Source organism: Anastrepha obliqua, chromosome 2 (assembly GCF_027943255.1).
Source record: "Anastrepha obliqua isolate idAnaObli1 chromosome 2, idAnaObli1_1.0, whole genome shotgun sequence".
Classification (NCBI taxonomy): Eukaryota; Metazoa; Arthropoda; class Insecta; order Diptera; family Tephritidae; genus Anastrepha; species Anastrepha obliqua.
The window spans coordinates 22,583,317-22,598,704 of NC_072893.1; the positions used below are offsets into that span (position 1 = coordinate 22,583,317).

The window sequence follows — 15,388 nt, forward strand, 5'->3', positions numbered from 1 at the left end:
GAGTCAAAAAAGTTGCATTGTAGAAGATCCGCAGAATTTATGACTTGACTTAAGGTAGCAGCCCGGTGTGACGGGTTCAAAAAATCGATTTTGTTTTTTGTACATTTTTCGGGAGAAAAACATTTTAAAAATATACTATAAACATTTCAGACAGAAATTTTAATTATTTTTAAAGTTATAGCTAAAATAAGAGAGCGCGCCGTAGTGTGTATGAAAGCGTGTGACACGCCAGCAGCAGTTGGTGTCGAAACTTTAAACGCGTTTTTCACAAAACCATGTTTTCGAAATTTCGGGGAATCACTGACTCAAAACTATTCAACCGATTTGGCTAAAAATTTAACCCGTTATTCTAGACACACATATCTAGATCCCGGACCTTTAAAACATTTAATTTTTTTATAATAAACTATTTAATTTAAACAATTTAGGAAGAAAAAAAAAAATTAGATTTTGAGAACTTTTTCACAAGTCCGCCATTTTTTTTTTATGTATATTTTAGGTTCGGGACCTAAAATAAAGTCTACAGAATAATAATCTTTTAGAATTTTTTATTTCACATGACTTTGGAAGGCTGTGTGTTTCCCCGAACCAACTCATCTTTTTTTTAAGGACTCCACTTTGACGTCAAAAATTTTAAACAAATTAATATAAAATTAACTTTAAAACATTTTTTTTTATATACTTCAAAACACCAATAAAAAGAGGTGAAAACTCTAAAACGATCGCATTTTATTTTCTTTTTAAAAAAGATTCATGAAAAAACGTCGAAATTTCGATCGTTACACCGGACTACTACCTTAATCCAATCATCAACTTTAATGCCTTTATTTTTTTTTTTTTTTTAATTTTAGAAAAATTTAATTTAATTTAATGAATAAAAATTTTCTAGCTAAAGCTTTAGAATTTAATTTAATTAATTAAAATGAATTTACGAAATATTAGACATTTGTAGACAAAGTAGTATTGCAGAAAATCCGTAGAATTGATGACTTGACTCAATCCAATTATGAAATTAAATGTTTTTATATTTTTTCATTGTATCGAAATCAAATTGTAGAGAAATCAAATTTTCCAACTAAAGCTTTAGAATCCAATTTAATTAAAATATACATTTTTTTAATACGAAAGATTAGACATTTTCTGGTTTTAAAACAAAAGTTGGGCGAGTCAAAAAAGTTGTATTGCAGAAAATTCGCAGAATTGATGACTTGACTCAATCCTATTATGAAATTTAATGTTTTTATATTTTTTCATTGTATCGAAATCAAATTTTCCAGCTAAAGCTTTAGAATTCAATTTAATTAAAATATAAATTTTTTTATACGAAAGATTAGACATTTTCTGGGTTTAAAGCAAAAGTTGGGCGAGTCAAAAAAGTAGTATTGCAGAAAATTCGCAGAATTGATGACTTCACTCAATCCTATTATGAAATTTAATGTTTTTATTGTTTCATTGCATCGAAATCAAATTTTCTCATTGCATCGAAATCAAATTTTTTCATTGCATCGAAATCAATTTTTTTTCATTGCATCTAAATCAAATTTTTTCATTGCATCGAATCAAATTTTCTCATTGCATCGAAATCAAATTTTTTCATTGCATCGAAATGAAATTTTCTCATTGCATCGAAATCAAATTTTTTCATTGCATCGAAATCAAATATTTTCATTGCACCGAAATCGAATTTTCTCATTGCATCGAAATGAAATTTTTTCATTGCATCGAAATCAAATTTTTTCATTGCTGTGAAATAAAATCGCTAAATGCATTAGCCGAATTATATCTTATATATATTCGTAGAGTTTAAAGAGCACTTCAATAAGTTTACTGTAAATTTCCTATGACTTTGTGTGTATTGTCTTAAAACTGAGATCAATTTTGTGTGTGTGTAAGTAAACCGGTTCGTAAGTGGGTGGGTAGTTGAATTTGTATGTATGTCTGTATATGTACGTATGCATTTGCTCTAAGCGTCGTCGTATCCTCATTTTTGAATATCAAAACATGTATCTCAGCTATTTCCTTAAGCTGGTAGAATATATCTGCAAAATTTGGCGTCAAACGGATGATTTTTTCAAACGATCGCTATTGCATTTAATTACTTCGATGCAGGGTAAGTACAAACGAATTATCAACGAACGCTCCGACGACAAACGATGTCGGCATGTAACATTTTCCTATACCACAGACGTGCGCACAAATTATATAATAAAGTGAATTATTTGTAAAAAAACAAAAACAAAAAAAAAATTAATTAACGCTATCTACTAAAATTATACGCATATGTGTGAGCAGTCGATTGGTGTTTCATAAAAAAACTAGCGCTGAATATCGATGGACCCGTCGCTAGGCGTCTTCAATGAACATCAAGCAATTGAAATGAAGTTTTTTTTTTAAATACATTCTACTAAACGAAAACCGAAACAAAAATACGATTATGCATATTTTCAAATTCAAAGGTTTAAAGAAGTGCACCCAGAAATAAGTGCACTGAAATGTGCTCCACTCTAGATATTTATCATCTTTGTTTGTTTAATGGTATTTTTGAATTTCTTTGGATCAATTATATGTAAGTAACTTATAACATCCAAATAACTCGGTTTCTAGCGCCATCCTTATTCATTTTCTATAATCTCGAACTCGCTTTCGGACGAGCTCAATTCTTGTTGTGCTACTGTGGCGGCGGCGGCAGCGGCTGCCGCTGCGGCGTTAGCGGTATTGCTTGCGCCGCTCCACTGCATTAGCCCAACTAAAAGTTTGCCGCTGTTTTCTAGTAGCGACTGGGTCGTTGCTGCTTGTAACGCCAAAGCCGCCCCTAGATCACTCCCTCCCGCCGGAGCTTTTGCTATGTCCGTTACACGCTTACTTCGATCAACTTCGTCGACTTTTGCGTAATCGGGGAATTTCAAACCTTTCGACAAACTCTCCTCCTCAGATGATGACGAAGAGGTTGACCGCGATGAGTCAGATTTGAAGTGACACCTTTTGTAATGCACATTGTGTGCTTGCGCTAAGGGATCCGCATTCAACTCTTTAATGTTAATGACTGGTATCATATCATCATCGTCATCTGTTGAATTTTCACTGTACTCTGGCAGGGAATCGGATATTAAAAGTTCTTGAGGTATATCATCATCATTTTTGTAATCTTCTCCTTGTGAAGTGTCTAAATCGCTTGCATCCTCCAATAAGGCGAGGTTCTCAGTGTTCACATCAGGAACAAATTCGTCGTAGTCTGTTTCAGATTGTGTCGCGTTTACTTCATCATCTAAAGAATTTTAATAAATGGAAAAAAAAAAATATTAGAATATTTTAAAATAAATTTAATAATCAATCAAAATTTGCTCACCTTCATTTTCTCGCACCAGCTCCCACTTAAATGCACTCGCTGTGATGACAAGAGCGAAGACCAATGCGAACCCTCCTAACACGAATCCGGATATGCCCAGAATGACACAGGACACACTGGCAACTCCTGTAAACATGGCTTTGTTTTCTTCTCGAAATCGTTTTATACGTTCGTACTTTTCCTGCAATTCGGGCGGTGGAACGATGCGGAAGTTGCAGCGTGTCTTGTATATCCAAAACAAGAAGAGTGCCAAAAAGAAAATACTAATGGGACGAAGGCGTAACCTATAATATGAAGAAAAATGACCGAAATAATGGAATATTAGTAAATGAATATAGGTAAAATTGTAGTATTATTTTATGTATCATAAAGATTAATTGAATATAAATTTAATTTAAGAGGCGTTTGAAACAAATCAGTCGTATTTGAATTTGTAAGTACGGAATGGACTTCGGAAGCGTGTATTTTTCCGTATAGAAAACCCCGTTCTAACTTTACGGTTGATACAAAGCCTGCTATTATTTATAATTCCAACCGACAATTCTGCATAATTCTCATGTTTTTTAAAAAATGTATGCACATTTCTGAGGAAAAGCAAATGCAAATGTGGTAATGAGTCGTATCTGAGTCTACCTATTCAAGTAATATACAGGGTTTGATTGAAAAGTAATGAGCCTTATTTTTTTAAGCAGTTTTATTAAACCTTATACAACTAATATTCTTCAAAATAGGACCCTTGAGCGTCAATACACCGCTGGTAGCGGTCCTTCCACTGCAGGAAACATTTTTTAAACTCATCCGCCGGAATCGCGTTCAATTCGGCTGTCACAGTTTTTTGGATCGCCTCGATGGAGTCGAAACGCCTCCCCTTCAGCTTTCTTTTCAGGCGCGGGAACAAGAAGAAGTCCGGAGGGGACAAGTCTGGGCTGTAGGGAGGGTGGGAAAGCACCGGAACCCCCATCTTGGCCAAATCAGAGGTGCAGAGGAAGGCGGTGTGCGCCGGCGCATTGTCGCTGCTCGTCTTCGACGTTCTCCCTGCCTTCCTGGAACGACTTGTGCCACCGTTTTACCTGGGCACTGGACAGAGATTGGTCCTCGTAAGCCTTCCTGAGTAGCCCAATGGTTTCGGCACTCGTTTTGTTTAGCTTTAGGCAAAATTTGATCGAGTAACGTTGCTCCAACGATCGCTGCATTTTCGCCACTGCAAAATCCTACCACATTTTTTAAAAACAGCTTTCATGCGCGGAGCGATGTTGACTACATCGCTGTTGCCAGCGAACTGGGACCGGTTTCTAGTGGAAGGGGAAGGTCCAACGATCATTTTTCCCCAACAGCTGATTCGGTTGATCGCTTGGCAGACGCTCAGCGCGGGAAGGCTCATTACTTTTCAATCAAAGCTGTAAGCACATTTAAGAATTGTTGTTGTTGTAGCAGTAACAATATTGGTTAAATGATTTCGGGAATAAATGAGACAAAATTCTGAACCCAGGGGGCCAAAACAATACTCTTTCTGACAGAGTAAGTGCCGCTCCACACCATAAAGCCGAGCCGTTCACTGTTCGTTCTCGGCTTGGTAAAATAAAATATACAAAATTATGATACCTCGGCCGCCGTCGACGAATGGGTTGGGGCGTGACTAGAAGATTCAGAAGTGTCCGAAGAGAAGAAGAATTTCCTAATAGCGGTCGCTCCTCGACTGATAGTGGCAAACCGCCGAGTGTACGAGTATAGTTTGGGAAAAAAGAACTCCATTATTTTTGCGTAAAATTCAGAATTGCATTTAAGATATTTCGGATTGTCCGATTTGGGCCAAATATGCATCGTTTTCTTGTATTGTATAATTGGTTGCCATTTTAAAGGCAGGTGCGTCCGCCGTAGGCAAATGTGTTGGTGCGTGACTACCATTCAGAAGGCGTAGCTTCGAAACTCTGTGAAACACCAAAATGAAGAAAAAGTTTTTTTTGATAGTGGGCCTCGGCAGGCAATGACCAACCTGCGAGTGTTTTTCTGCCATGATAAAGCGCCTCATAAAAAACCATCTGCCGTTCGGAACCGGCTTAAAACTATAGGTGGTCCTTCCATTTGCGCAACGACATCAAGACGCGCACCACAAAAGGAGGAGGCGCTCCAGAAGTGTACGCGCCAATTATTTTTTCTTTAAGGGGTTAGGGGTAGTCAGAATTTTCAAAAAATCGATTTTTTTTTTGCATTTTCTTAAAGTATAATGTTTTAAAAATATTGTGTAAAAATTTGAAGTGAATCCGACAAATACTTTTCAAGTTATTCAACAATTAACAAAGGGCGCTCGGCCGCTCCGGAGCCGATAGCAAAACTTTAAATGCGTTTTTCTCAAAACTATGTTTTTCAAACTGGTGAACACTGTAACTTAAAAACCGCTACGTAGATTTCAATAAAATTTATACAGCTTTTGAAAAACATAAAAAACTTGTGCCTGATCGAAGGATTTTTTTTTTTCAAAAATTTCGATTTTTTTTAACAATTAACTGTTGGTTTTTTTTTCTAAAATCTGGAAAAAATTTTCTGAGGCCGCCATTTTGTTCATTTAAAAAAAAAAAAAAGCTTCGATCCGGCTCGAGATTACCTATCAATAAAAATAATTTTTCTCATCCGATTGGTTTTAGATGAATCTGCAAGGACTTGTGATGTTCACCGCAAGGGACTTCTGGAGAAACGGGCTTCACACAAACAGCGATAACTTTTGCAATTATTAATTTTTTTTTTGAAATTTTGGTGAAGTCAAGTTAAAACATGATGTTTTTATGCTATGTTTTTATTTTTGTTAAATAAATTAATTAAGTAGCAAAAAAAAATTCGTGAAAATCATCATTTTTTCGGGCCTCTGACTACCCCTAACCCCTTAAGTAGCTTCATAATTCCTTTCACGTAGAAGTTTTGGTGCTTATTGACGCAAAACTCTAGTAATCGATTTTTACAATCTTCTCTTGATACCAAGCTCCTATCGCTCAGGACATTTTGCAGTGGGAGAAGAAGGTGACAGTCGCTTAGGGGATTGATGGGATTTAGCTTGGCGCACTGCCCTAGGCTGTCGAAGAAAGGACCACCCAGTGATTTTAATCGTCTAGCAGCCAAACTCGGACATTTATAGAGAAGTGCTCAACAGTCTCCTTCTCTGAAAGGTCCCCACAGCTTCTGCAATGGGGATTAAATGGTATCTCTAGCTTTTCCGCGTGTGTGTTAATCGTACAGTGACCGGTAAACACAGCTACGAGTTTGGAAATTGAATGGCGAGGAGTACAAAGGACTTTCTGAGCCATCCGTATATTGTACTGAAGCCAAATGGTTTTCGAAATAGCACATGAAGAAATGGAGCTCCACATTTTCTGTGCTTGCCTGTGAAATAATGTGTGCAGTTTCCCTTTAACAACTGTCAAAGGGATGCCAATACCCGGGTAGAAGGTCTCTGAGGCCAATTCCCCTTCCTGGCAAGCTCATCAGCAATTTCATTTCGCTTTGTTCTGATGGAACACAACACCTCTTCTGATGGCCGATTCTGGCCGTTGTTGACAGTAGAGATCTAAATTTAGTGTTTGGAAGCATACGGAAGCAGCTCATAACAAATGATTCCTTTCCTTAGTGCTGGTTTGACCACCCTTTGAGCTGCTTCATCACGCTTTGACTACAATTGTTTTCGCACACTATTCTCGTATATGGACGCATTTCTCATTCCCAGTCACCATCCATCCGTTCAAGAAATGGGCCGATTTCATTCCGCTTGGCCAAGGCTAATGAAATGAAATCATTCCTTAACTGGCTTCACAGATGGAAGTTCGATCCATCAGATTTTTTGATGTTAATTGGTGTGGCACTCAAACAACGAGCTTCTTTTTGAATCCAGCTTTGCGCAAATGGTTTAAAAGGGTTTTATGGTTGAACCTTAGTTCCTGGGCGTTGCACCGACTACTAACATGTCGGTCAACTTCGAATATTTCTGTGATTTTATCGACATTTTCGACGACGAGGTGCACATTTAACATCAAAAAAGCCTGAACTGAATCGACGTAATCAAAATTGCAGGTAATTAGCTGTTACAGTATCGACACCATCAACACCATTCACAATTTCAGCAGCCTAACTTGCATTTCCGCATTTTCGCCTGTATCAAAGAAAAACTGTAAAATGTACCGAATTTTCTCTTTGTTGACTTCCATTGTTAGCACCCTCTATCTCACAATTGAATGGAACCAACAAAAACAACAGAATCACTTTTTTAGTGTGAAATGTCACTTTGACAATGAGCATAAACTTTAAATTGTTTGATCGATACTTTACGAGATATCGCTGACTTCAGGCATCTACCGGCAAAATACTGAATTTCTTTTCCCCAAACTAATATTTTAAAGCAAAATGAAAAAAAATTAACTTTGTACCCCTTCATAAAAAATGTTTTATTATAATATTTTTCAAATCCTTTATATGTACATATGTAAATTATATTTTGAAATTTTTTTTGTTATAATGCATTTTAAATATTTCCAAATTTATTTTTGGTTTAATATCTACGGACTAAGGTATAATTTCTCAGTCCGTAGGTATAAAATCTCATTTTCAAAAAGTATTTTTTTCCAAAATCATACATGTATGATACATACATACATATGTAAGTATGTACTATATGTTATAGGTATATTTTTGCCGTCATTATTACAGTGAGTCGATAAAGTTTAAGTACACACATCAGTCAGATAAAAAAATTCATATGTTTCATTCAATTTACATAAAAATTTATTAGAGCTTGTATATTGCACATTGTAAATAAAGTAAGGAACATAAAATCATTCTTTTCAATTCATTACATACTAGCTTTAAAAAATAATAATCAAAAAACTTTGCACTATCGTGATTTCACATAAAAAAAGTTTAAGTACACTTTATAAATAATATTAAAAAAAGAACAAAAACAAAAAACGTGGAATAAATTAATATTTTGTTGGTCCTCCACCTGCATCGATAACAGCTTGTAAGCGTCTACGTATGCTTCTCACTAACCTTTTAGTGTCATTTTCTGCGATTTTGCCCCACTCCTCTGATAACGCATTTTTAAGCGATCCCTTTGAGGTTATATTATGTTTCCGAATTCTTTTTTCTAACAAATCCCAGACATGTTCAATGGGATTTAGGTCCGGTGATTGTGGGGGAGTATGCAGTTGTTTGCAGTTGTAAAGGAGCCATTCCTTAACTAAATATGACGTGTACTCGGGGTCGTTATCCTGCTGAAAAAGAAATGTATTTTCATCGAGCCCCAATTGCGTTGCACTTTGCTTAAGGTTGCTGCGTAAAATGTTTAGATATGAATGCTTATCCATAGTAGTTTCGATAAAGACCATTTTACCCACACCAGCTGCCGCCAAACACCCCCAAATCATTATGTTACCGCCACCGTGTTTGACAGTCGGTATTAAATTTTTTATCTGCATCTCCTCATTAGGCTTTCTCCATATTTTTGTCGCTCCATCCGGCCCATAAATATTATATTTAGATTCATCGCTAAATAATACGTTATCCCAAAAGGAATCTGGCTTTTCTAAGTGATTAATAGGTGATATTAGAGGTTTTCTACGTGGAACTCTTCCATTGTAACCAGCTTTATGAAGTACATTTCTAATGGTCTGAGGATTGACGCTTGTTGCAGTTCCTTGTAGCAATTCATCACGTATTTTTGGAGCAGATTTTTTGGGATCAGCTTTGATGGCATTCAAAATATATCTCTCTTCCCGTTCGGAATTTTTTTTTGGACGACCAGAACGTGGTTTCTTTTGCAGATTTCCATTGCTGTTGTGAAAGTTAATAATATTTTGTACGCTAGAATGTGTTTTTCCAACAATTCTTCCAATTTCACGCAATGATTTTTTTTCCAAATACAATTTGATGATCAGTTTTCTTATTTCCATCGATATTTCTTTACCTTTTCCCATTTCGTCCACTTTGAACTAGCGCCTGTATACAAATGTACAAATTATCAATAATAAAATGCTTCAAAACGCATTTCTACACTTGTTTGCTAAAACCCAAACAAATTTAAATCCGTTATTTTTACAAAAACAACAACGCAACAATACATATTTGCGTGTTGTACTTAAACTTTTTTTGCGTAATTTTAGCGCTCATTGAGGGTTATTTTACGTATGCATCTAAAATGTATAACGGGAACAACAAAAAAACCGGTTTTCATGGCAACAATGTACTCTTTTAATGATACAAAGATATTGCATGAAGTTTTTTTTAACATAACTATGATAATTCTTAGTGTTTGTAAGAAATAACAAGGAGTACTTAAACTTTATTGACTCACTGTATATGTAAATGCGTCATTGTAAATATATGTAAATGCGTTCATATGTATGCATATTTATAATCAAAGAATAATCAGTAACTTTTTTATTTTTAATATATTACGACAACTTTTTTTACACGTTTACATAAATACATATGTAACGCATATTGTACATACAGTGACTCACAAAAGTATTTTGCATGAGAAGACAAATAAGTTCACGCTTCAATTCCTGTATATTTTTTAAATTCATTTGTTAATTATTTCATAAATTCTTAAACATAAACCTTATATCTACATAAACAATGTATTAAAACTTTAAAAGAAAAATATGTTCCAATGTAAACGTAAAAAAAGTAAAATAAAATAGAATTCATTGCTCACAAAAGTATTTTGCTTTTGATTAGGTGGTGTACAAATATACTAATTTCTATTAATTCAATATTTCGTATGATAACAATTATTTTTGGAAACTGCTTCCAAGCGCCTTGGCATAGATTCTATTAACTTGCGACAAAAGTCAAGAGGTATTTTTCCCCATTCTTGGAGTAAAACATCTTTAAGGTCACTTTTTGACGATAATTTTGTGTTCTCGCAGTCTTTCTTCGAGATAGGCCCACAGATTTTCTATGGGGTTGATATCGGGACTTTGGGGAGGTGGTGGCAAATGTTTTGTATTAAAAAGTATCCACATTTTGACATCATGAGCTGTATGCTTGGGGTCGTTGTCGTGTTGAAACAAAAAGTGGTTAGACGACATTCCCATTTTTTCTGCACTGGAATGTAAGTTGTCTTTGAGAATAGACAAATAAAGATGTTTATCCATCGTTCCATCTATAAACACCAGCTTTCCGACTCCTTGGGCCGGCATACAACCCCACACCATGACGGAACCTCCACCGTGCTTAACAGTGGATTTAACATTTTTTAATCGCAGCTCTTCATTTGGCTTCCGCCATACCATACGACGTCCGTCCGGAACAAAAATGTTGTATTTGCTTTCATCACTAAATATGACGGTTTTCCAAAACTCAAAACTTTTGGTTTTATAGGTGTTGGCGAATAAAAGCCGCTTTGCTTTATTGACTTGTGAAATCAGTGGTTTTTTCCTTGCTGTACGACCGTGAATATTGTTGCTTCTGAGGGCTCTGCGCACTGTCTCATCGGATACTTCAATCTGAAAGGTTGCTTTTATTTTGTCATTGATTTTTGGGGCTGATAAATGTGGGTTTTTGCGATTTTCTTTCAATATTTGGCGTTCTTCTCTCTCAGTTAGCAACTTTGGTCGACCAAAACGGGTTAAATTTTCTAAATTACCGCGTTCTTTACACCGTTTTATTACATTTTCTATCGTTTGGCGGCATCAACTAAACATATTGCAAATATATTTCGTAGATTTTCCTTCATTATGGAGATGTAAAATAATTTTTTTTTCAGCTGTAGTTAGTTCTTTACCCTTTGGCATTTCCGATATGCACAGTACCACAATTACAAACGAAATGAACTCAATTACAAATAAAACTGATTATAATACACACTTGTAGCCACAACTTCAGCGAAAACAGAAAAAGTAACTGAACTGCGTCCAGTAACGGTATCTACAAACAATAAGCAAAATACTTTTGTGAGCACACATTTTCATTGCTACGCACGTTTTTTGTTATATGCACCTAACGGTACAATTTTTGTGAATGATGTGTAGCCCAATTGCTAAGACAGTGCTCAATAATGCGTGTAAGTATTAACATTTTTATTTTCGGATACTTAGTACATACAAAATCTTAAATTTGTACATACGCGCTATTATGCAAAATACTTCTGTGAGCCACTGTATGTATGTTATTGAGCAAGTAAGTAATAATAACAGTTAATTATTTACTCAATAACAGAAACCCATCAATAACTAACTCTTCTCCCAGATGATTCGGTATGCATTTATTTGTACCTCAGCCGGTTCGCATGCATTGGAAATGATCGAAAGGTGTGCGACCTTGATATAATTAAGTGATAATACTTGAAAGGCGTGTAGAAAAGAAATAACCTAGACATGTGTTTGTCTACTCATCGTCATCGAATGTGAATGCCTACTTTCTATAAGTACATATTGTGCACTATATACAGATGTGTGTGTATGTATGTAGATCAGTGTGAACAGTAATCGCGCTTCATTTGCACTTCATTTGACAAAAAACAAACGGTTAAAGAGGAAAAACAAATATACGTACATACATATATGTATAGGTAACAAAACGCAACCAAAACAAATAATAAAATTGTATAAAAACAACGAATGTAGAATCAAAAACAAAAAACAAAAGTGTAAACGATAGATAACAATAACAACATTCCCTGCTAGTCACCATGTCTGTCAGCTGATTTTTGTATCGTATGAGCGCTAACGTTCAGCGTTCAGTATATGCGCACGAACATGTGCATACCACCACATGTTTGTGGACTGGTGTGTACTTATATACATATATGTATACTACCCAACAAGGAAATGCAACAGCACCGACTGGTAATTCTGGTGAATTTTTCAAATTTTTATTTTATAAAAACGTAGATAAGAAAAAAAAAAATGACATCAAAACTAAAAAGTAATGTCAGCAGCAACTAAAAAATGTTTTTATGTACATATATAATATTGATGTGGTAGTATTAGTTTTTCCCGCTTCATTTCTTTTAGCGCTCGTTTCAACGACAGTAGAAGCAAATTCGCACATTACTTTAATGAAATCTGTTTGGTTTTTTAAGTGGAACTTCTTAAGCGTCAATGGACGAGCGAGAATGAAGAGTAAAATTTCAAGGCCATGCAACGTTTTGGGCATTTTCGTTCCGCGAGAGAGAAAAAAGATATAATGTGGAGGAAAAGGAGAGAGAGAACTATACCACTTGAGGCTATTTTTCCTGAGTTTTTTCTTGTGGTTGCTAATTTCTAGTAAGAAATTACTCTACCTACTTTTTGGCGCTTGTTTCTTGGGGCAAACATGCAGGAAATATATTTTTGGTGCCTACTTTTTGGCGTTATATTTCCTTGGTACCTACTGTTTGGGGCGTTTTTTGGTCACAATTTTTTTTGGTGCCTATTTCCGTTTCCTGGTTAGTGCTTGTGCGTACTATAAAGTGCCATTCATTCCGGTGTCGGATTTATTGGTATTGCCTTACGCTAATTTGTGCCGTTGCTGCGGTCCTGGAATCGCTGCGTTTGTGCGGGCGATAATCGCTCGGAGTAGTGCACGTTGTTGCCACGGTTTGTGTCCGGCGTTTACCTCCACCGGTCAACCCTTCTCTATTTTTTGTAAATTTTGTCTATTTGTATTCTCTGCAAATATTGTGAATTTTTTTAGATATATATTCTTTCTCTTTTTCTCTCATTCTCTCTCTCTTCCTTGTCTGCCTTGGAAGTTTCACTTCTGTTATATGTACTATGATATACAGTAGGTTCTGTTTTTATGCGGCTTTTTTTTATGCGGTTTTGAAATAGTGCGGTTTTTTTTTAAATTACAAAATGCATGTCGACCTATGGGGAATTGTACATATAAACAAGATTCTAAACCAGCTAAGCAAAAACTCATCACAGATTGCATCAGAAATGCCTACCCTACAAGTATGGAAGATATATAAAGATATAATTTTCAAAGATACAATATTTTGTTTATGCGATTTTATTTAATTATTTCAGATTCATGCGGTCTATGGAACGTATCTATAGTAATAATATGGGACTAGTGCCCTTTTTTATGCGATTATTTCAGATTTATGCGGTTTTAGCATTTGAAACGTATCTATAGTTTTACTATAGAACTAGTAGCCTTTTTTATGCTGTTTTTTCTTTATGCTGTTTCTTGCGGAACGTATCTACCGCATAAAAACAGAACCTACTGTACACACTTTTTTATTTACGATGCTGTACCCTTTGCTTCCATATAAAAAAAAAACCTCTGCACATGTTCTTTATATGGAAGAAAATTCTCAGCTCGTATTCAGAAAAAATCGTCAAAAACCAACGCGATTTTCAGACTTATCTTTATCATTTATTTGTTTCAAATTTATATTTTTTAATATATAAAATTATATGTGCTATTTAAAAGTGCACTATTCCTAATAAATATTTATAAAAAGTTAGCGAAAAAAATCCATGAAGAATATTGTAAAAAAATTAAGTGGCTAAATTATGTGAGTGTCACGTGTACTTTGTTAAGCTTTTTTTTCAATTTGTGATGTGCGTCTAAATTTTTTTACTGCTAATGGAAAAACCTATGTATGTGTATATGTATATTTTGTGTACCACTTCGAGCGGAAGCTGGTTTTCATGAAAGCAATTCAGTCGCAGATTTTTCTTCTCTTGTCTGCCGAGTGACGGTCACTACTAGAAAAAAACTTCTTATCATTTGACGTCTCACGACCACAGCGCACATCGAATCCCGTACAAACTGAATGCTAATCCTAACTGAGCCAAAATACTAGCATCAATTCTCTATTTATCTAATTTTTATTACAAAATGTATATTAAATTTGACTTGCTTTTAAACTGATAAAAATCGAATTACCAACGAGCTAATTTAGTTTTTTACTAATAGTACCACAAATTTGCTGCATTGGCACAGGTTTTGCTCACAGGGCATGTATGTGTGCGGTTGTATGTATGCACGGCTGGATATGTTATTACGAACGATGCATTAAAGTAGCCGCGAATCGCTGAGAGTGCTAAGGTAAGCAAGAGAACGCGGGCATGAGCAGGCGGAAAACGCGACATTTCTTTGCACACTGGTGCAAAAGGAAAGTTCCGTGTGAAATCAGTAACCGATAAGAATGGATATGAGAGCTCAAGTGTGCCTACTTCTCGTTTCACTGATTTGTTTACAAACACTAAATGCGTTCTATTATTGCTCGTTTTAGTTTACGGTGATTTTTTTAGTAATAAAGTATATGTAGATAGTCATATACATACATTTAGTGTACATATGTATGTGTACGTATGTATATATGCAGTGAAAAAAGACGAAATGCGTGGTTGTTGCGTAAAAAATATTTAGATACTATAAAGTACGAGTATGTACACTTTTCACCAAAACTTAAGTATCAACTTAGTATACATATTTTTTATACATTTAATTTTTTTCATGAAAGTTACTACTTCAAAATGGTTTTGCTATGACAGCCATTTAAATCAGATGCCTACGAGTATTTTTTATAAAGATAGAAAAAAGGAAGTTGCGAGTGCTGATTTAACTCCATTTTGGGCAAAAAATCCATAATGCAAACTATGAAAAAACGTGAAGAGTATTATGAGGACTTCAACTCCTCCACTGCTTCTTATTCTTCTTCTTCTTTTTAGCTTCACATTCAGTGGCGGACCATAGCTTAATCTACAATTTTCACTATCTATCTTTCGACATATGTACATATTTTCAATTGCGAACGTTCATCACTGCCAAGTCTGCTTCGATGTCATCAAGCCATCTCTCTCTTGGTCGGCCTCTTTTTCTTCCTCCTATTAGATGTAAAGTAAACCCTTTTTTGAAATTCTGCTTCACTTAATTTAGGTGCAAACTTGCCGGAACAGGAGAAACCTAATGCTATTGGGCGTTTGTTGAGTGAAGAAAGAGCTGCAGGTTTATCGCAGTGCAGGGATCAGTGATATGAAAAACCTATCCCACACACACAATGGCAAAAGTACAGAAGTCGGGTGACACCCGCGCACCGCTATTCCTCTCACAATGAACTTG

The 15,388-nt window shown here is 35.4% G+C and overlaps 1 protein-coding gene across 1 annotated transcript in view; it reads right to left on the minus strand.

The window, feature by feature from the left end:
* Positions 1–1,167: 1,167 nt before the first annotated feature.
* The window catches only part of LOC129237990 (uncharacterized), a 68,859-nt gene continuing 54,638 nt past the window's right edge, over positions 1,168–15,388 (minus strand). Inside the window, exons 3-4 of the mRNA XM_054873015.1 lie at positions 3,347–3,630; positions 1,168–3,265 (exon numbers count right to left, since the gene is read on the minus strand). Coding sequence (XP_054728990.1) covers positions 2,613–3,265; positions 3,347–3,630 — 937 coding nt within the window. The 3' untranslated portion in view covers positions 1,168–2,612. The remainder of the gene's footprint in view (positions 3,266–3,346; positions 3,631–15,388) is intronic.